The following is a 22287-nucleotide window of genomic DNA, read 5'->3' on the forward strand; positions in this document are numbered from 1 at the left end:
GGTCAGGAGTCGAGACAAGCAGCACTAGACTGTGTGGTTGAAACGTGGCACCTCAGAGGTAGCAAAGGTGATGGACCCTGTAGGTCTGAGCCTGCTGAAGCTTCTAGTCAAGGTTGTTTTATCTTTTGGGAATAAATAGGTATAAGGAAAACAAAAATAAGAAGCTAGATATAATATGTCCAAAACCAAATGAGCAAGCAGTCAAGATTGTTTTATTTTTATTTTATTATTGGCTAGAAAGACTTTTCAATATGCAAATATATTTCTTCCAAGAGTTGCCTCAATGTGATCTCAAGAGTCCATGTTAACTCCTTTTCTGGAAACTTCCTTTTCTTAGTTGTTGTATTCTTGAAGAGCCTGGGCCATGAAGAGTTTGCCTAAGTTTTGGGCAGTGAATTCCTTGATGTTCTGGCAGTAAGTATTAATCTGGCCTGTGCATTTGGGAAAGTGAGAAAGAGAGGCATAATATTCCACAAATTATAAAATGACCTAAAACACTAGTCAAACAAGAAAATCAGCATGATACAGAATCACCAGTATTTTCTTTTGTTTTGAACCAAGAAATTATAAGAATCAATTCTGTTTTTCCATAGGGGATTAAAAAAAGAATATTATCTTCCACTCTTGGTTACATGCAGAAGAAAGAAAAATTACAACGTTTTATAAGCTTATCAGCAGTCAGGCACACATTAGATGTCAATCAAAATGTACCGCCTATGTAGATCAGACCTACACTATACTGAGACAAGTGGGAAAACAGCACTGGCTCTCCTTAGTCAGGTAGAAAAGGAGATACCAAACCAGAGAACTGCAAACTAACCTAACCCACCTGACCCAGACGTGAACAAGTAACAGCAGTTTTCCGTCTGAGCTCTGGAATACTAAAGGCTCCTCCCCCAAGCCAAGACAGAGCAGAAGCAGAGTCCCCTTGAAGAAAGAGCTCCATCGCTGATTTTAAGTCTGAAAACTAATGATCTACTCTGATACAACAGTTACACATTTTCTGAATTGGACCTTAAGTAAGCAATGTGTCTCCGTTTCCCAAATTTAATTTATATGTGTACTAGAAAGTTTTAAGGAATTTGGACTTTTCCCTCACACTAAAAATATACCAATAGAATTGAGAAATTGTGAAAGATCACCTTTTCAGTAGGATTTTCACTCTAATAAATCTATCACAGACAACTGGCTGATTGAATCAAACAGTGTTTAACAATAACATTTAAACAGAAATAAGATAATTATAGCTAAATAGAGCATGAATGTTATATATTCAAAAATCAAGTCCTAGCATAGGATACACAATCTCTAGCACTTGAAGGTGGTGTTAAATGTTAAATATTCCCGGAGAAAGTCATCCAGAATTACATTCATGTTACTATAATTTAAGTCAAAGGTAAGGAAAGCACTATTCTTCAAGTCAGAAAATTTAATTCAATTCAAAGATCCACATACAGACTTGGGCCCAGTGCTAGGCTAGAACATGAAAAGTAAGGAGCTTCAGCTAAGTGATCTTCTGCATTATCAGATTGTAAACATTTTTTCTTGGTTTCCATGAAAGATGACTCCAATAAACCTTTCCATTTTAGAAAGTTTATAATGCCATCACAAAAATGTTTAGATAAACCGAGTGAAGCACTGAAAAGACTTTAGAAATAACAAAGACCAACAAATTCTTAACTTCTAGAAATTACAGGTAACAGATTCAAATTCATTATTCAACCATTTTAAATACACTAGCTTTTATGACCTATTTTTCTGTTTGTAAATTTCTCATTGTCTTCTGCTTCCTAAAGAATTGAGAAAACCAGCCACGTTTTGCACTACCTGCAATGAGCAAAGAATCCATCCTGGCAGGGGGCTGAGGTGGTTTGAAGAGTTTGGACAGATCCTCCTCAGGGAGTGGGGGTTCTCCTCGACTCTGGCGCTGCATATTCTCCTGCTGGCGACGCTGCTGATACTAAAATTCAGAGGGAAAATGATTTGGTTACTTTTCTCTACCTGAGGAGAAAAAAGACCTTCCTCACTTATGCAACCAGCAAAACCCCCCGCTCTGAATTCTAATCTTAGTTTTATGAATGGTAACCCTTGGTAACTCTTGCTTCTAAGGAGCTAAACATGGCAACAGTAGAAGAAAATTCCTTTGTTGTAAACTCTAGTGTCACTATAAGCTCTAAGAGTCTATAATTAATGATTCAGAAAAACAAAACTGGTTATGTGAGAAATAAGAGGCTTAAAAGGCAAAGAAGGTCATGTTGAGTGAGTGAAAGGGAGTAACTTCATCATTTATGACAACGGGGTAAATGACAGCATTACACGTACGATGCATCCTAACTTTAATAACTAAGTAGTAAACTAATACATTAGGGAATTCTTTCCACTTTATCCCTCTTGACCAAAATAACAATAATATTGATATACAAACACACATACATATATATATATATATATATATATATATATATATATATATATATATATATATAACATTACCATTACTATTATTATTATAAGAGTAAATACTATTACTATTCTTAACAACAGATCTATGCCTTAGCTCTATAGCTAAGAATGAATATTAACTCAGATAACATTTCAGAAACCTTCAAACTTTGGATTCCTATGATTCTCTGAAGAGAAGGTGGGGATATATATATAAAGATATAGACCAACTACAAACATACAGATAAAACCACAACCAAGAGCTAATAGTTGTGGATTGCTTACAAGAGCGGAGGAAATAATATCTCACACATAGCCTTAAAAGGTCAGGTAATGAGAAACCAAGGTGGGCAAGTAAAAATTTTAAGTCCTTGGATTCCTATGAAAACCAAGAGAAATGACAGTTCTTCCTAAAGTAGGGGAGTAACCTGCTTTGCAAAGATTCCTATACTGATTATGGGGTATGAGAGTAGAAGTGAGACAAATCTAAAAAGGGTTATGAATGGTGCCGGTAAGAATAAACATCAAATGCAAATTAAGACATATCAGAATTCTGAAAAAATGTCTATAAGATTGGTTTCCAGAATCAACTGTCTCACAGGTGTCATATTTTCAACTTGATACCCCAGGTTGAGTCCTTTACCTAAAGGAAGAACCAGCAGGAGAACAGAATCAAGCTGGGTTTGTTGGGGATTTTTTCCTAAAAGTTTATCAGAGATTTTCACCATCTTCACCAGTATCTTTTCAGTTAAAAAAGATAACTTTACAGATTTATATGTGTTTTTAAAATTCTAATTATGGTAGGAAAAAAGTATTTTAAATTTCACTAAATATATGAACTCTGATATCTAAAAACTTTTTTATTTTTATTTTTTTTTTAAACTTTATTTATTTATTTTCCCCCCCAAAGCCCCAGTAGATAGTTGTATGTCATAGCTGCACATCCTTCTAGTTGCTGTATGCAGGACTCGGCCTCAGCATGGCCGGAGAAGCGGCGCGTCGGTGTGCGTCTGGGATCCGAACCCAGGCCGCCAGCAGCGGAGCACGCGTACTTAACTGCTAAGCCACGGGGCCGGCCCCTCTAAAAACTTTTTTAAATACAATATTTTCAGAACCACTTAGTTGTGCTTAGAATTCTATAGTTAATAACATCTAGTTTAAAGTACATTTTAATGAACAAAGAGTAGTCATATGCAAACACTTTTTCACAGATAAACATTCTGGAATCAACTTATCTATGAATCAAATGTTAAGAGCATTTCAGAGCAATAAAGTCCAAACACAATATTCTAGAAACTGTGAAAATCATGTGGCCTTCAGGCAACACTAATAAAGAAAAGGTTAAATGGCCATAGCAGTATATATGTGCATATAAGAATACTCAGGTAATTCTAGGGTTTTTATCTGTATTATACTATCTATTTCACAGCAGTCAGTCTATTATTTCCTATCAAAACTGCTTGCTCTTAATCACAATTGCTCAGTTTTTTAAATGAACTGAAGATTGCTAACTATGCTGCAATGAGCCACTACCAAACCAATTACAGTTAGTAAAGAAATGAGCTGTGACGCTCCAGAATCTCTTTGCCTCTGATTTTCTCAATAAATGTATCTTTTATTTGCATAACCTTGGCATTACAATCTGAGTTTAATATACCAGCTCTCTTTAAGGACACGTATTTTTAAGCACAACTTATAAATAATATATTAGAGATATACTATATAAAGAATAATCTTTTAAAATATGATATAGTTACTAGCTAACAGTCAATGCTTTATCAAAGATAATTTAGATCACTTTGAAGATGACTCGAAGCATTGTACTTAGAAATGAATTCTATGTTTCTTGAATTTCTCCATGATACCAACCTGATGTTTCTGCTGCTGCTGTTTACTCGTGTTCCTCATGTATGTGTTATATTTAACTATATCTTGGCTCATTTCATCCACTCTGTCCATCAGCAACTGTAGATTCTTCCCCAAATGATTGCTGAAATATAAAGTAAATACGCTGACATGTCATACTTGAATGTTATAGTTCTGCCACTGCTCTAAACAGTTCTGAGATATTAAATTGATCTGCCCTTTGCTAAAAGGATGAGAGCACACATATACATTAAGAGCAAGAGCAGAGGAAAAACCTGACTCAGCTTGTTATTAAACTTCCCAAATCGAACCCACAACTATAACCACAAGAGTATCTGAAACAGCTCAGTTTCTTATTGGCAGGGCATACATATGTCAGGGTAGGATCTGGTGCACATACCAAGCAGAATATCTATAACGTATGTCTTTTGAACAACCAAGTTTAAATCTAAGCTCAGTACTCCTGAACCATTTTCCTTAGCATCCCACTCCCTCAATTGTGCTCCAGAGCATTAAAATCAGTAGTCACAGGAAGGGAAGACTCGTGCACACAGACTAAGACTTCTGGCACATCATTTCTCTAGCCTATGATTTCTCTATCTAGCAGGTTCTAAAAGAGCAACAATAGCATTTATTCTGCAAAGCCAGATAAAGAAAGAAAGACGGCTCCTTTCCTCTTGCCCTTCCTAGAATCTGTGTTTTAGTCTTTCACATTTCTTTTCTTCTCCAGAAATTTCTATTGCAGCTCATTTAGCAAAATCTTCTTATAAAGTGATGCTAATGGTTAGTACAATGACCACCATATTCATTGCTTTCTGCCTGCAACTATCTCCTACATGGTTAAAGTCTGCTACTACACAGATGTACTCTAAAAATAACTAGCTGACAGAGTACTCAATCATTCATTTCAAACAGATATTTACTAAACACCTGTTATGTTTCAGCCTAAGTGTTAGCAAACAGGGAGACAATAGTGAATGAGACATTCATCATCTCTATCTCCATTGAGCTTACAATTGATTGGGGGTGGGAAGGTGCAGAGAGAGAGGCAGAGAGACACTTTAGACAGTATGGTTGGAATTATCTCTTTGAGGAGATGACAGGCTGAAAGCAAAAGATTAGAAGGAATCAGTCATGCAAAAAGTATTCTAGGCAGAAGAAGGCCCAAGGGCTGAAGGCCTGAGATGCGCAAGAAGTAGGCAGATAAAAAGAAGAGGCCTGGCGTGGCTGGAGCACAGTGATAGGTTAGTGAGGCCAGACGAGCACATATGGGAAGCCATTAGCTGCACCACACAACACCCCAACAACACAGTGTGAATAAGACCCCTCAACTCCAAGGTGAATGGTGCCCTGGAGTTGTACATGTTTGTGACATGGTTTGCTGCTATGCAGAGAACAGACTGGAGAACAGAAAGCAGGAGAAGGGTTAAGAGTCTACTGTGGAGCGTTGGCGAGAACGTGAAGAAACTGGCTCACTCATACCCTGTGGTGGCAATGTAAAATGGTGCAGCTGCTATGGAAAACAGTTTGGTGATTCCTCAAAAAGTTAAACATGACCCAGCAAGTCCACTCCTAGGTATATACTCAAGAGAAGTGAAAATATACGCTCACATAAAAACCTGTACACATATGTTAATATTTGCATTATTTATAACAGCCAAAAAATGGAAAAAACATAAACGTCTATCAAAGGGTGAATGGATAAATAAATTGTGGTATGTCCATACAATAGAATACCACTGAGTCATAAAAAGAATGAAGTACTGATACATGAATGAAATTTAAAAACATGATACTAAGTCAAAGAAGCCAGATATGAAAGACCACTTAGCTGTATGGTTCCATTTATATGAAATGTCCAGAAAAGGCAAATCCATAGAGACAGAAAGTAATTAGTGGCTGCCAAGGGATGGGGGAAGGAGGAGTGACTGCTTAATATGAATGGGATTTCTGTTTGGGGTAATGAAATGCTCTGGAATTAGTGGTAGTGGTTGCACAACATTGTGAACATATTAAAAACCACTGAATTGTACTCTTTAAAATAGTGAATTTTATGTCATATGAATTTTATCTCTACTTTAAAAACTACACACACACACAGGATCTACTGTGGTATTCCAGAGAGAAAGAGTGGTGGCTTCGACTAGGTTGGTGGCAGGGAGCATAGAGAAAAGTGGGCAGAACTGAGAGAGGAATCAAGGGTGACTCCGTTTCCTGGCTTGAGTAGCTGACTGGTTGGTTAAAGCATTTACAGAGAAAAGGAAGGCTGAGGAAAAAACAGATTGGGAATATTGGGAATGAATGAAAGTAAATCTCATTAAAATATGGATTCTATATGGATTCCATCTGTACCCTGAAGAAAGCTAGCAAGTTTTGGCTTTTTCTCAAATAGTGGAAAGTGCATAGAACTGGTGTTTCTGTGTGTGTGTGTGTGTGTGTGTGTGTGTGTGTGTAAATAAATTTATTTTTTAATCCCAGGTCTGGCACTATCTACAAAACCTTGACTCAGTGACTTGGCCTAATGACTTAACCTACCTAGGAATCAAGTGTTTTTTTCAAATTAAATTTTATTTCATATTTATCTTATTCCATTGTAATTTTGTGAATCACAAACCATAAAATATTTCTTCTTCTTTGGAAACTAGATTAAGCATTCACTTCTGTTGTCTTCTAATTTCTTAATAGTTAATTCACCCATCATTAAGTGTTTGGGCCGGTGGCGCAAGGTAAAGAGTTAAAATGATTTTTTTCCAGTAGCTAATCAAACATCCAGATATAGTCACATTACTTTCCAAATAACCTCAGGATTAAAAGTTAACAATAGTGTGTAGTCTCACATGCATTCTTTCAAACACATTATTGAGTATAGTTACTTTGCCAGTCACTCTGTTAGATACTCAGGATTAAATATGTAAGATATTGTTGCACTTAACACTTTCTAGTGAGAAGAGAGGAATGCAAACAGATAAATATAACACAGTGGTGGTAACTGCTATAACAGTCCTACAACAGAAGCATAAAAGATAGTTTGGTAGGATCCGATGAGACTTTCCAGAATATCTGACAGCTGAATTTTGAGATTCTGAAGAGGAGTTGAAGACAAGGAAGGTGAGAAGAGACACTGCATTATACTAGGCACAGGCAGCATGTTCAGAGACTCTCGCATGAAAAGCCTGATGCATTTGAAGAAATGCAAGTAATTCAGTACACCAGGAGTATGGGAGAGGGACAAGACTGGGAAAAAAGAGCAGAGGCAGACAACAGTCACTGCATAAAGACTCTTGGAAGCTATGATCATAAGTTTGGATTCTATTCTAAGGACAACGGGGAAGCAGTCAAAAACTTTAAGCAAAGGAGTAATATCATACAATTTGCATTTAGCAAGATTACTACAACCAAAGAGGAAAAAGTTAAAAGCAGAAAGTTACGAGACTACAGAAGTAATCAGGAGTAGAAATAATGAGGCCCTGGCCTAAGGTCGCAAAAGACAGGGAAGTAAGATGAAATCATCCCAGAAATGTACATGGGGGAAGACAGACCCTGAGGAACAGTGACACTTAGGGATGAGCAGACGAGGGCTCACTGTGGAGAATGAGAAGTAACCCAGAAGAGATATAGTTTCATAGACTCCAAGGAAAGAAACTATCTCAGGAAGAAGGGGTTATCAACATATTAAATGTTTAAGAGTCTACAATATCCAGTAATATAGTGATAAAGAAGTCTTCTGTGACTTTAGTGAGAGCTCTAACAACAGAGAATAGATGGAACACTGCTAAGTGTTGAGGACAAGTGGGAAATGAAGACATACAGACAGTGACACATATGAAGAAGTCTGACTAAAAAAAGAAGAAAATGAAGCAAAAGGTGAAAGGAGATGGATAATAACGGCATGAGGTCAAAAGGTGCTCTTTTTGTAACTTTGTTGTTTTTTTTTTAAGATGAGGGAGAGAAGTTTAAATGTCCTTATTCTTAGGAGATGAACGCTCAAGTATTTAGGAGATAACGAGTCACATCTGCAATTTACTTTCAAATGGTTCAGGAAAAAAAGGACACGTTTATGTACATAGAAAGAGAGTGTGTGCAAATGTGGCAAGATACACAACTGGTGAATCCAAGTAAAAGGTTTATGGATGTTCGTTGTGTTAGTATTCTTTCAATTTTTCTGAAAAGTTGAACATTTTCAAAATTTTTTTTAAATGGGAAAAACATATGAATAAACGTAACAGAAAAGGACCAGTAAAAAGAGGAACTGAAGATATCTTAGCAAGGAGAGCATCGGAAAACAGAGTCGGATCCTGAGAAGGCAGGAGCAGCAGGGATGGGACTGCCCTAAAGGGGAGACACCGATTCTTTCACTTCCACCAACGGAAGAATTGAGGCCCAAAGAGCTACATTAAAATAGGAAATGCCATAATTAACTACATGATTAGCTGTTAAATAAGTCATTTATGTCCTTAAGTGCAAAGGAAGGAAAGATCACCAGCAATCCTCTGACTCGGCAATTGGGGGTGGGGGTGGGGTCGTTAGTGACAGTGGAGAAAACCATAAAGGTGAGGTATTGCCACATGCAGAGAAAGATCTATTATTTGTTCCCAGACCTTAAATCTTGGAGATTGGCTACACTGACTTTAGCAATGAGAAAGATACTACTAGAATAGACTCTCCCTCTCCCCCACAAAAATGTCTTAAATGTAAAGTACTAATAGTATGTGTTATAAGTATATGTAATTATAGTGACAGAACACAAGCATAGATATATGCACTCTAAACATTTCATAACATTTATACTATTATAATGCTCTTCAGAAATACGTCCAATAGGAAATACTCAAAAATCTGCACAGTACAGGCCTTGAAGGGCAAAAGGAATTGACAATAATACATAACTATTTCACAGATAACATTCATAGGAAATCAGGTCCATTACCAAGGGCAATTTCATAGGGATCTTTCCAGTACCAGCTCAACTGGAATACTGAAACAGGGAGTTATTGTTAGGATTTTCAATAATATAGCCCTTTCTTTTATTGCCAAGGAAACAAAGAACTGAAAATAGATAACTTAAACAGATGTGAACTAAGACATGCAGTGATAAGTCTGCTCTGGCTACAGTATCAATTTGTCCCTTATTATCCTTAATGTATGATGCCCACCCTTAGTTTACTTTTTTTTAAAGAGGAAATAAAAACAGAAATGTTTTTTCATATGTGAAAAGCTGAAGGCTTGTGTAACACATTTTTAAAAATTAACAAAGGCTGTTATGAAATAACCATTACTAGAACTACCATCTAATAAAATTAAAATTAAAAATTAGAATTTTTTTTAAATGAAAGGGAATGTAATATATCTTATTCATGGCATAGAACAAATTTATCTGGTAAATCAAAGAACTGGTACCAGCAGTACCAGTTGTGGTAAAAAACCACAACTGGGTTGTGAAAAGCAAGACCAAGCAAAATGTTTTAAAGAGCTGCTTAAGAATGGTTTCTGATGTGGTTTTTGAGAAAAATTTTTATGGCAACTGGCCTGATTACCAGCATCACGCTACTCATGTTAGAAATTAAAATTTGAGACGTAACAAAGGTTATATTTCAGTCTTTTAAAATAGTATTATCAATTTGAGTCAATGTAATAGTCCATTAGTATAAGCACTGCTTCAAGGTTCCTTCATTTTTTCCTCTCAACAAAAACACCAATTTACCCTTTAAATAACTTCACATGGAAAGCAAACGGCCTCTCTTCCTACTTCACATAAAATACAGAAGATAAAAACTATAATAAAATATTTGTCTAGATCTTAGTTGCTATGGAGAACTGGGAACATTTTCTTGGCTATTAGAAATCCTGCTTTGGACAAACAGACATTCCAGACCAGCTCATTGGTAATGCGAAAGCACAGAAGGGCTATATTTGTTTTGTATGCTCAATAAAGGAAGCCTGGGGAAAGGTGAAGACATAAATTATATAAGCAAAAACTTTCACGTAGTAAATTTAAAATTATTATATAACTACATACTTCATATATCAAATTTTAACCTTGCATGCTGAAAAAGGTTCTTAGCTCAATGCTTTAAATACAGGTGTGCCAAGTGTGTTTGTAAAAGCAATAAAGAAAAATACGACCTTGTAAAAGAGACAAATTAAAAGACCATTATGAATATATGTTTCTAGTCAAACAGTACACTGTTTAGTGCCAAATTAGCCTTGCAACCTGGCTGTATTATTTAGCACTCCATTTACCATCCAATTTCCATCTCCTTCCCCTGTGAAGACTTTCTGGTGGCCTCTGTGATGGCTTCATGCAATGGAAGGTGGCATTTGAACCACAATCCTACCCATCTCAGGGCATGGAGAAGAACACTGGGCTCTCTGGTCCTTCTGGTTTTATCCCACTTGTCTTATACCAAAGAAGTACAAAGTCTGTATGTTCTTTTATACAAGCTTCTATCCTGGATAACTACAAATTTAATAATAATTGAGCTTCTATTCCAAATTGGTTGCTTAAGAAAAAGCACCTTGTTTCTTTCAGCCATTCAACAAATGCATATTGATTGATTACCGACTCTGTCCATTTAATTTCATTCTACAGGTCTGCTGTTAGCCCTCTCCCACCACAAAACAATCACTAACATCAAGCTTAATGGGCATTTAAGAGAAGCTATATACATGACTCTGTTCACACTTCTGTTAAGAAAAATAAATGAGGAGAAAAGAAACATTAATTCCATAAAGGAAACAATCTGTCTGTTTTGGAACACCTTAGTCAGCATTTTACCAATATAATAAATAATATCTTAGCAACTAGATAACTAAAGCAGTCACAATGGAGGAAATCACATCACTATTACTATCTAAGATAGCAAAAGCCAGTGTCAGGTTCAGAAAATTCTAATTTTAATTGAAAATTCAAACTGGAAGTTTACTACTAATAGAGTCTGCATCTGAACAAGGGCAAGTGCCACTGGTAAAACACAGAAGCATATTTGTTCTTCTCTCAAGCATTGTTAAATACCCAGACATAAAACCAAAAGCCTCTAAGGACAGTGTACAATAAATAAACCTGAGCCAAATAAAAAAACCCTCCCCGATGGGCATTTACTGTACCAAAGCAACAATGATACAGCAAAGACAGTAGAGGGTTCTTATAACAGGAGCTATTAGTATTCAAACACTGTTTTACTTTATCAGTTTGGCGTTTTTCCTGGGATCTTAGCGGGGCAGGACAAATGCTACATGTTGTTACATATGTCTTAGTAACCTCAAATGTGCTTAAGTAATTTTTTTCTTGTTTCATAGGTTAAAGTCTAAGTAAAAGAATCTCCTGCAGAAAGTGATAAAAAGGGACTTTTCATTAGGCAAGGCCACTTACCTGCTAGCAAGACTGAGCAATTCATGTTTATCTGCTACAGCTGACTTCTTCTCAAGCTCCCACATTAGGACATTGATCAGATGTGAGTTTTTAATTACAATCGGCACTTCTTCAAACATGTGCTCAAAAGTGATATTTCCCTTTTTCAATCTGCGAAGCATGTTAAAAATAATTTAGTTTGGTGGTCAGAAGTAAGTGTTAAATTGACTATTTCATACATTTTCCTTAATTCCAGGCCTTCCCCAGAATCTTGCTTTGTTTTGCTGGCACTCTTTAAAAAAGGGAGAGAAACTAGAGTTTTGCCGAGTCAAGCCTATGTGGAGTGATTTGAATGACTTTGAAAATGACACGAGTTTGAGCTATAAGCCCAGAAAATAAGATTCTTGGTAAAAGAAACTATTCTTTCTTTGAATCAGGTATCTTCAAAATTTCATTGATACTAAAATGTAAATGTCATAGGAAGTTATACTATATAATCTATATCTAAAACATATAAAATATAGCTAGAAAAGAGAAATACTCTAGTTCTTGGGAAGTTCACTTTAAAAGCCTACTGAACTAAAGAGATTAACACCTAACAGAACACTCACAGGATATTCTACATACAGTGGTTCAGAACACAGCAAGAATGCAACTTCTCACAGTTTAGTTATAACTACCATATCCAGGAATTGTTTATCAGTTAGCCTTTCTTTTAAAATTCTTTGCACCTTAATTTCTTTCGGAGCCAGATGGGAAACTAGCAACAAACTGTCCTACATGAAGTCAAAACCACTAACTTTAATTTAATAAGAAATAAAAATTCCTACAATTAATAGAAAATGAAAGAATACTGAATATATTTTTTTTAACTTTTAAATATTTTTCCAATGTCATTGGAAACGGCATTTAAACATTCCAAGGCCATTGTACAGGATCACAAAACAGCTTTATCAATTACTTCTATGCATACTTATCATTCATAAAATTTCCAATAAGCCACATTCCTTACTGAGTACTTAAAATGTTTATTGTATCTTTCCCACCCCTCACCCATGAAACAGGAGCTCAGAAAATAAGACATACAGCTCTCAACCGTTCTGACACGGAACTTACAATCTGACAGCCGCTGATCACTTGTCCCATCTCCCTTTATTTCATCATTTATTTCTTCAAATCCAGTAGCTAATTAAGTCCCACTCTAACTGAGTTCACCCTTGGTGCGAACAACAGATGAGACATTCCGTAAAGAACCGTTTAAACATGGAAAGGGAGAAATCAAGTGGCACTCGGCCATGCAGAAAACTTCTACCGTCCACATGGCAAAAGCATTACCACACCACCACTGAGGATTCAATAAATGTGGCAAACTAAAATCTTAAAAGAAAGATACCCAATCCTTTATTATATGCCTCACAGGCCCCCAAACACTTACGCTTCGGGAGAAAAATCCTTCTCTTTACAAACTTCCATCAGTTTAGGAGTCAGTCTGTATGCCTTCAGTGATAGAGATCCTTGGGCAGTTTTTATGGGATCTCAAATGAGGAAAAGAGAAAAAAATTACTAAGAATTTTGTCATTACCAGTGCTCAAAAGACATTGGTTCTAGGTACATTCTGTACATTCTGTTACTTATCATACAACCTTTACAAAATGAAGATCAAAATAAATAATCAGAACACAATTTGAAGCAGATTCAAACCAGAACAGCAAACAGTAAGTGAAAATGTAGGAAGCTATCATCCTACTTAAAATAGGCAGAATAACTTCCTTCCTAAAGTAAAAACAGAAGATTCAAAATACAGTTATTTTCTAATCTATTCCTCAGCTAGAACCAGTAATCCTAATGAAAATTAAATACATCATATGTTCTATACATCCTATATACATCTTGTATACTTAAAAGGAAAATACTGATGTATATTAAATATGAAAGACCACTGCACACACTTGTGGTCTTCAGTCAACTAATTTAAATGAATAGCCCTGCAAACAAAATTTATCCGTCCTAATAATCACTGTTCAAATTTCTTAGTTAAAATAGATTCTAAAAACAAAACCACTAAAGTCAAAGTGCTATCACAAAAGTGTCTTTTCAGTTTTAGAGAAACTAATTTTGTCAAAACTAACTGCCTAAACACTCCATGAGTAAGGGAGCTTAGCACTTGCCGCATGATAACGGCTCCAGCATGCCAATATTCGCCTAAAACCTGTGTTAACATTCATGTTGTCTGAAACTTAACACAGTGAAACTTTTAGCAATAGGTGATAAAATGAAAACCAAAATAGATTGAAACAAGTGGAAAATTCATCAAGGTCTGATGATGCAATGTTTCCAGCCAATATAAGTACACTTTAACAACTTGTTCTTTACTGTAATCCAATTGTTAACATACTGAAACAATTTTGGGGCAGCTCATAAGATTGATCGTATTCATTAGTATTTTTTCTGACAGATACTCAGGACGTTACATTTACTTCTCAGCTGGAAACTATATGCAAGTCTGCCAGATATGGCAAACTGTGAGTGTTTGGGGAGGGGAAGGCTATAAAGCTGTTAAATTGCCTACAGTTCTGATACAGCACAGAACATCTGGTCTGGAGAGCTTGAGGAAACACCATTAAATAGGCCGAAAAGAAAAAAATCTTTGTGCTAAGAAACAGTCCAGGTTTTGTACGCTGCTGTCAGAGGTATAAAAAAAACTTGGCACGCTGTGTTACGATTGGTCAGTCACGTACAGAGCCAGACACTTTAGCAATCGGGGTTTGTTAGACATCTGGTCTAGTTCCACCAGCCCCTTCAAATGAGGGAGGGGAGATGGAGGAATAAAAATGAAGCAGCTACTCCAGCATTCCAAAATGTACACATCAGGGCTCTGATAGCAAGAAAAATAAACAGAAAGAAGGAAACCCTGTCTAGACTTAGCTGCTGCTGAGGCTGCTGCAGAAACAGGGTTGGTATTTACTTGAGAAGGCCTGCCAGGCTGCTCTTAGAGGCAAAAAGACAGAAAGCAAAAATAGTAGTAATAATATTAAGGGAAGAAAAGAATAATAAAGGAAACTCCTACTAACCGTAAATGAGAACGACAGATTCTTCAATGGCATGCTGGTAACTAAACTGAGAATCCAGGAGCGCCCGGGTGACGAATGAGCCATAGTATGTGGACTGGTACCAGCCCACGTGGAGATGATCAATGTTTACATGGCGAAGGCTCCGCATCATTTCCATCTGATATTGGACTAGATGATGGGAAGGAGGGGCATAAAAGAAAAACTATTTAATGATGTCACCAATATTAAAAACAAGCCTTTCTGGAAACAAATTTCTACACAACTATTTATTAGCTAAAGGGAACAGGTTTCCAGATTTAAAATTCATTCAGTTCACATATAAAGAAAATAAAATTAAGCTTTCAAATCACTACAAATCATTGGGGCTTTCCTTTTTTCATTAATGAAAAGAAATTTTGTACAAAAGGTATTAAAAACACAATAATAATGCATTGTTCTAAACAAGGAATTACTTATTAAATGTAGTTTCCACTCCCCTTTTTAAAACTCTAAAAATAGTAAATGTTTAAGAAAAAAAGTGTGCAATTACTAAATTGATTGGTTCTAAGAAGTTTCATTTGAATTAATGAGTGAGAATAGTTATCAATGTCTTCTTTAACACAGCTTTTAGAACTGAGAAGTTAAAACCATCAAGAAAACTAATGGGAAAACAATTAACTACTAGATTATTTAAATATGAACAGGGTACAAGCTGCAGCTGATTTAAAATATAAGAATTCATTTTTGCCTTCATCTGGTGCCCCCTGCTGCATATGCTAAATTTAAAAAAGAAATCTTTTTTCTTGTCTGTGTGTTCCTTTGTGTTAAGTAATAGATATTATTTTTTCAGTAGAATAGTTATATTTTAATCACCATGTATAGAATGAAAAGGCTGGATGACTTTTAATTTTGTCAAATTAATGACTATGAAGTATATTAACTTAAAGCAGTATTACTAGCAAAATAGGTACAAACTGACAACATAATAAATATAACATTAAAAAAAGCAATATAGCCCAATAATGAGTAGCAAATACATAATACAGGAGAAAATTTTATAGTCAACATAATATCCAAGCTATTTCCATTATAATGAATGGAAAACTATGTTGAGTAAATATATTTGCTTAACTCGGAATCTAATCATTTCATTTCTAAAACTCTTAATCAGGTTTTAGCAAAAGTTAAGTTATACGTCCGTCATTTCCTTTTTACAATGCTATGATTTCACAAAGCAAACAAGATTCAGGATCATAAAGTATAAAAAGAACCTGCCTCAGGTGAACATGGTCTTATTTTCAACACTTGTTACTAGGCAAAGAAATTATAAATCTGCTTATTCCAAGCAAAGTTATATTTCTCATGATAAAAGATGGCAGCGAACTCATCAACTACTCAAGAATTATGTGTTTTTTTGAGTTTTTATAAACAATATGATGGCCCTCAAGAATAAACAGTATAAATTTAAAATGATAAACTTTTATCAATTGTCTTTTATCTCAAATTTTTGTCTCTCTAGCACATAAGAGACCCCCCTTCCCAGACAGTTTAACATTCATATCAACCACATAAATTTGGGATAGAACCATTGCTATGGTCTCTTTCTGCTTTAAAATTCCATAACTCTTCTAAATTAAACTAAAATCACTGATTTGGCTAATGAAAATTAATCAAATTTTACTTACAAATGAAAAGTTCCAATATCACAAGTAAAGCAGGAGCCAGATTAAATTTACTATTTATTTTAAAGGGATAGGGAAGAGGAGATGGGGAGAGACTACCAAGCAATTGACAGTACAAACGTGATTTCATAGGATGATTTTTTAAAAATCAGTACTTCCAAAACATCTGTTAACGTACAATTTAGCTATAATATAAGCAGAGGTGCGATTCTACCAACTTGCAATAGTAGAAAAGAAGAAAAGACTTGGGATCTAGAGATCTAGGTTCTCATGCCCACTCTGAGATTTCTCTTGTGGGGGATTTTGCTGTCCAGTTAATCATCCTTGTCTGACGCTTAGTGTTCCCATCTCCAAAACGATCTGAGAGCTCATTCCCATCAAAATACTATGACTCCAAATTGCTCACTGGATATGCTAAATGTAAGTAATGATTTTTCTATAAACTAAAGTAGGGCCTCCAGCCTACATTAATACTTCAAAATAAAAACATATTTCTCTGAAAAGTATTCTGCAATCTTACTAAGTCTCCCCTCAAATAACCTGAATACAACAGATTTTATAATGGCATTTTCATGATGCATAAGGTAAAAAACTCTATGATCAGTAGCAAACCTCCAAATTCTTTCTTCATCCAGAGTCTTACCTACCTTACAGCCCCTTGGATAGGGATAAGAATGAAAATGAAGCATTTCTCTCAGCTAGGGAAGAGGCTAAGGGATATGAGGCCTGTTGCCCTGTGGAGTTACCACTGCTCCAAGTATTTTTTGCTGGGGATTGAGAAGTGGAGAGATGAGCTTCTTTATTATTAGGGGTTAGGAGGGGGAGCACTTCCATTTTCCTCTTCTAGACCTTAGAAAATCATGACACAGAAGATTTTGCAAGGCTTTAATAAAAATTTACTTTTAAGATCATAAGAGTTTTCATATGATCTAAATTTATAGATGAATATAAAAATTTCTGGATTAATCACAATGACAGGTAAGTTGAAAAAATGGCTTTTGAAAATCTACAATGCACTGGAATTTCACTATTACACAAAAAAAATATGTGCTGGGCCTATACTATGTGAAATTTCCAGACATTCCCTTTCTTGGCGTGGACTTACCACCCCAACTTTAAAAATTAAAAAACACAACTTTAAAAACCAAAAATGAATGTCTTCTTAGAGGCATCACACAGAGAAAGAGATCTAAAAGGACTGCAAGTGATCCTTGAAAAGGTGAGGATGGGGGTGCTAAAGCTCCAAAGTGGAGTTAGGGTACACTGAGGCCCAGTCCTAGGCAGGAATAGTCACATGGGGCTAAACAGCTAAAGGAATCCTGAGAAAAAAGAACAAAGCTGGAGGTATCACACTCCCTGATTTCAAAATATACTACAAAGCTATAGTAACCAAAACAGCATGGTACTGGCACAAAAACAGACACACAGATCAATGGAATAGAATCGAAAGCCCAGAAACAAACCCACACATCTATAGACAGCTAATCTTTGACAAAGGAGCCAAGAACATACAATGGAGAAAAGAAAGTCTCTTCAACAAATGGTGTTGGGAAAACTGGATAGCCATATGCAAAAAAATGAAAGTAGACCCTTACCTTACACCATACACAAAAATTAACTCCAAATGGATTAAAGACTTGAACGTAAAACCTGAAACTGTGAAAGTTCTAGAAGAAAACATAGGCAGTACGCTCTTCGACATCGGTCTTAGCAACATCTTTTCAAACACCACGTCTGATCAGGCAAGAGAAACAACAGAAAAAATAAACAAATGGGACTACATCAAACTAAAAAGCTTCTGCACAGCAAAGGAAACCATCAACAAAATGAAAAGACAACCTAACAATTGGGAGAAGATATTTGCAAACCATACTTCTGATAAGGGCTTAATCTCCAAAATATATAAAGAACTCATGCATCTCAACAACAAAAAAACTACCAACCCAATTAAAATATGGGCAAAAGACCTGAACAGACATTTCTCCAAAGAAGATATACAGATGGCCAACAGACACATGAAAAGATGTTCAAAATCACTAACTATCAGGGAAATGCAAATCAAAACTACAATGAGATATCACCTCACGCCCGTCAGAATGGCTATAATTAACAAGACAGGAAACAACATGTGTTGGAGAGGATGTGGAGAGAAGGGAACTCTCATACACTGCTGGTGGGAGTGCAAACTGGTGCAGCCACTATGGAAAACAGTATGGAGATTCCTCAAAAAATCAACGATAGAACTACCATATGATCCAGCTATTCCACTGTCGGTATTTATCCAAAGAAATTGAAAACACCAATTTGTAAAGGTACATGCACCCCTGTGTTCATTCCAGCTTTATTCACAATAGCCAAGACTTGGAAGCAACCTAAGTGCCCATCAAGGGACGAATGGATAAAGAAGCTGTGGTATATATACACAATGGAATACTACTCAGCCATAAGAAACGATGAAATCCAGCCATTTGTGACAACGTGGATGGACATTGAGGGTATAATGCAAAGTGAAATAAGTCAGAGGGAGAAGGTCAAATACCGTATGATTTCCTTCATTAAGTAGTAGATAATAACAACAATAAACAAACACATAGGGACAGAGATTGGATTGGTGGTTACCAGAGGGGAAGGGGGGAGGGAGGAGGGTGAAAGGGATAATTTGGTACATGTGTGTGGTGATGGGTTGTAATTAGTATTTGGGTGGTGAACATGATGTAATCTATGCAGAAATAGAAGTACAATGATGTACACCTGAAATTTTTACAATGTTATAAACCAGTGTTACTGCAATAAACAAAAAATTAAAAAAAAAAAAGAAAGAAAGAAAAGGTGAGGATGGGGGTGCTAAAGCTCCAAAGTGGAGTTGGGGTACACTGAGGCCCAGTCCTAGCCAGGAATAGTCACATGGGGCTCCAATAAATGCACAGTGCAAAGAGGTCACTTTGATTCAACAAAATTTAAAAAAAAAAGAAGAAGAAGAAGAAGTGATTTTTTTTCTATTATATACAAACCAAGAAACAAGAGACAACTCAAAAACAGCCAAGTGAATTGCTTTATCTCTGCAGACTTTCAGGTCCCTGTCCTCCTTCTCATGGTGATGCAGACGTATGACCCTTGTGTCTCTTTACCCACATAGCTTTTCCTCCTCCTCTAACCCAAGTTTTCAAAAAGTACAAAACCAAACCCTGCAAAAACATCCTGGTAAACCTAACCAGGGATAAGAAATGCACAGCAGACTGGCCCACTAAACTGTCTCAAACTGTGCTCCCGGCAGCCACCATTAATCAACTGATCTGAGCCGCCACACCAGCTGACACCTATTTATCCCTCTGGCCTGTGGAAGAGACAAGGAAAAAAATCATGAAATGGTGACATGCCAGTAAATTTTACACAGGAAATAAGGAACGGTCATTCCTGATTCTAATCTCCCAGGTGAATGCCATTGCTTTCATGGCTATGCTGGTCCCTCTCAGGAGTTACACTGGGGGTTGAGGGGAGGTATTTGGGGGTGGGGAGGTAAGGCACGCACAAGAGACCTAATTTAGCTACAACACTAAGGTAACGGGGGAGGAGGCTCATGCTATCTGGAAGTGGCTGTGAAGATGCCCTGTCCCAGCTCACAGGCTCTGGGTGAGTGGGAGGTAGTGCTATTTGCCTTCTCATGCCCAGCCGGGCCTCACTTTCTTGGGCTGGAGTTCTAATAGGAGGGTGTAAAAGATGTGGCTAGACAGAGATAAGGTCGTATCTAGAGAGTGCCTCATACCACAGAACAAAGAGAATCACAGCAAAAGAAACAAAAGGGAAAAGAAGGAAAAGGAAAAAATGAGGCTCCTTGATATAAAGTGCCATAATTCCATATTGCTGCATTAATGCAGATCAATGAAATCAGAAACAGGCATGTATTGACAACTTGGTAGAGTTGGTCCAGGGTTAGACACGCTTTCATTTTTGTTCTAATGTTCTCATATTTAACAGAAGCCCAAACAGCAATTTCAACCAATGATATTCACTTCTGAATTAATGGCTAAATATTCCTGAGGAACTTGCCAAAGACGAACAGCAAGACAAAAAAATTTTTGGAGGGGGTACTATTTTAAAATTTATGATACTATACAACAAAAGGGCTCAGAAAGGTGTAAAGTTTAGGAAAAAACCTTTTAAACATTCTTAGTTTAAAAAGCAAACACCCTACCGACTAAGGAGAAACAGTGCATAGCAAATGAATTTCAAAGACAAATTGGTAGTTACTACTAACCCAACCCAAATTACTAATACAAAAGCTACACTTAGATGCAATTGAGGTGGTGCTACACAATTTGGAAGGATTATAAAACTGAGCTGAAGTTTTATAAATCTCTTCAACCTCTACAATTGTCTTAATTGGTTAAGCCTGTCCCAAGCAGAGGAGAGCCTGGTTTACAACACTGAATAACTGTTCGAAGTTTGGCACCCGTATATTCACATTCACTTTTTCCAGATATCCTCTTTGTAAAACAGTCAATTTTAAATTGCCTAGAGCTAAAACTGTCTTAACTGAGGCAGGCTGCCCAATAACTATTCCTTTCAAAAATCCACCACATTTGTTGGGCTTTCTCTTGTTTCATCTCCAAATATGAAAACACTGAAAATAATATGTTGTCTTATACTTAAATGCTATATCTGTAGTTACACTGGCAAACAACCAGAGTTTGAAATTTGAGTTCTCCTGAAGATCATTGGGAAGGACAATGGATTGTAAGCTTTTTGGTTCAGTAGAATAATTAACCAGCATTCTTTTCACCTTCAATTCCTCACTCTTATTTTTAAAATCATCTTTTTGATTTTATTATTTTAAGTGAGCCCTCATGAAATACAATTTATCACTGAAAAAACAGGAACAAAGAATTCCCACAATTTGCTAGGCTGGATGGGCTGCAAAGTAGAAAGTTAAAGCTGTAACATACTCTAAAAACTAGAGATATGTCTGGCAGATGAAGAAAAAAAATAGTCATATTAAGGAACTGTTAAAGGACAAAGTAACCTAATTTAAATTTTAAAAATTAAAAACAATTAATGGACCTACTGTCTTATTTAATGACTTAATACTGTATCAAATAAATCCAAATTATTTTAAAATATATTACAATGTAATTATATTAAAAATATACATAGATACAGCCTGGAGGGAAAGGGTAGAGCTAAGAAACTGGAAGAAAACTAGCACTTCGTGAGCACTTATTATGTCAGACTTCCTGCTGAGTGGTCTACATATGTTATCTGACTTTATTCCTCACAATAACTCTAATGAGCTAATCACGATTAGTGAGATTCTTTTAGAAAAACTGTTCACCACAGCTTGCAAAGTGGCAGGATTCAATTTGACTTCAGACTCTCTGACTCCAAAGTCCAGGCAACCACCCATTTACAGAATTTCATCTCTTCTTATTGGTAAAGTGTAGAGTAAATTATTTCTGAATCAATAAAGCATAACACAAAGATATAACAGAAATATACAACTTTTAGGGTTTCAGAAACCACAGCTTGTGCATGTTTGATCACTAAATTAACCAGTAATTTAGCACTCCCAGTAAGATTTTAAGTGATAAAACTACCTTCAAAGATTTTTAAATGTCAAAGTCAATAATTACCATAAATAGGTAATTAAACTCCTAAAACATTGCATTCTATGTTACTATTTGAAACTCATGCCAAGACTACTCTGTGACTAAGAACTGGCTCATATCAAAGATGACCTGCACAAACACCTCACGTAAGGGAACAAACAGACACCAGATCTAGCACATGCTCTTTGCAGCAAAGAAACAAACTAGGCTCAATCAAGAGATGCAAATAGTTTTAAAAGCAAACAAACAAACAAAACCCCACAACTCTGAAACAAATCAATGATTTCAAGAAACAT

General features: G+C 36.1%; 1 protein-coding gene across 1 annotated transcript in view; it reads right to left on the reverse strand.

The window, feature by feature from the left end:
- Positions 1 to 206: 206 nt before the first annotated feature.
- EIF3H (eukaryotic translation initiation factor 3 subunit H) overlaps positions 207 to 22287 on the reverse strand; it is a 102811-nt gene continuing 80730 nt past the window's right edge. Inside the window, exons 3-8 of the mRNA XM_058564819.1 lie at positions 14728 to 14895; positions 13092 to 13191; positions 11678 to 11827; positions 4312 to 4432; positions 1828 to 1960; positions 207 to 431 (exon numbers count right to left, since the gene is read on the reverse strand). Of these exons, the coding sequence (XP_058420802.1) occupies positions 334 to 431; positions 1828 to 1960; positions 4312 to 4432; positions 11678 to 11827; positions 13092 to 13191; positions 14728 to 14895 (770 nt within the window). The 3' untranslated portion in view covers positions 207 to 333. The remainder of the gene's footprint in view (positions 432 to 1827; positions 1961 to 4311; positions 4433 to 11677; positions 11828 to 13091; positions 13192 to 14727; positions 14896 to 22287) is intronic.

This window comes from Diceros bicornis, chromosome 21 (assembly GCF_020826845.1).
Source record: "Diceros bicornis minor isolate mBicDic1 chromosome 21, mDicBic1.mat.cur, whole genome shotgun sequence".
NCBI classification, from domain to species: Eukaryota; Metazoa; Chordata; class Mammalia; order Perissodactyla; family Rhinocerotidae; genus Diceros; species Diceros bicornis.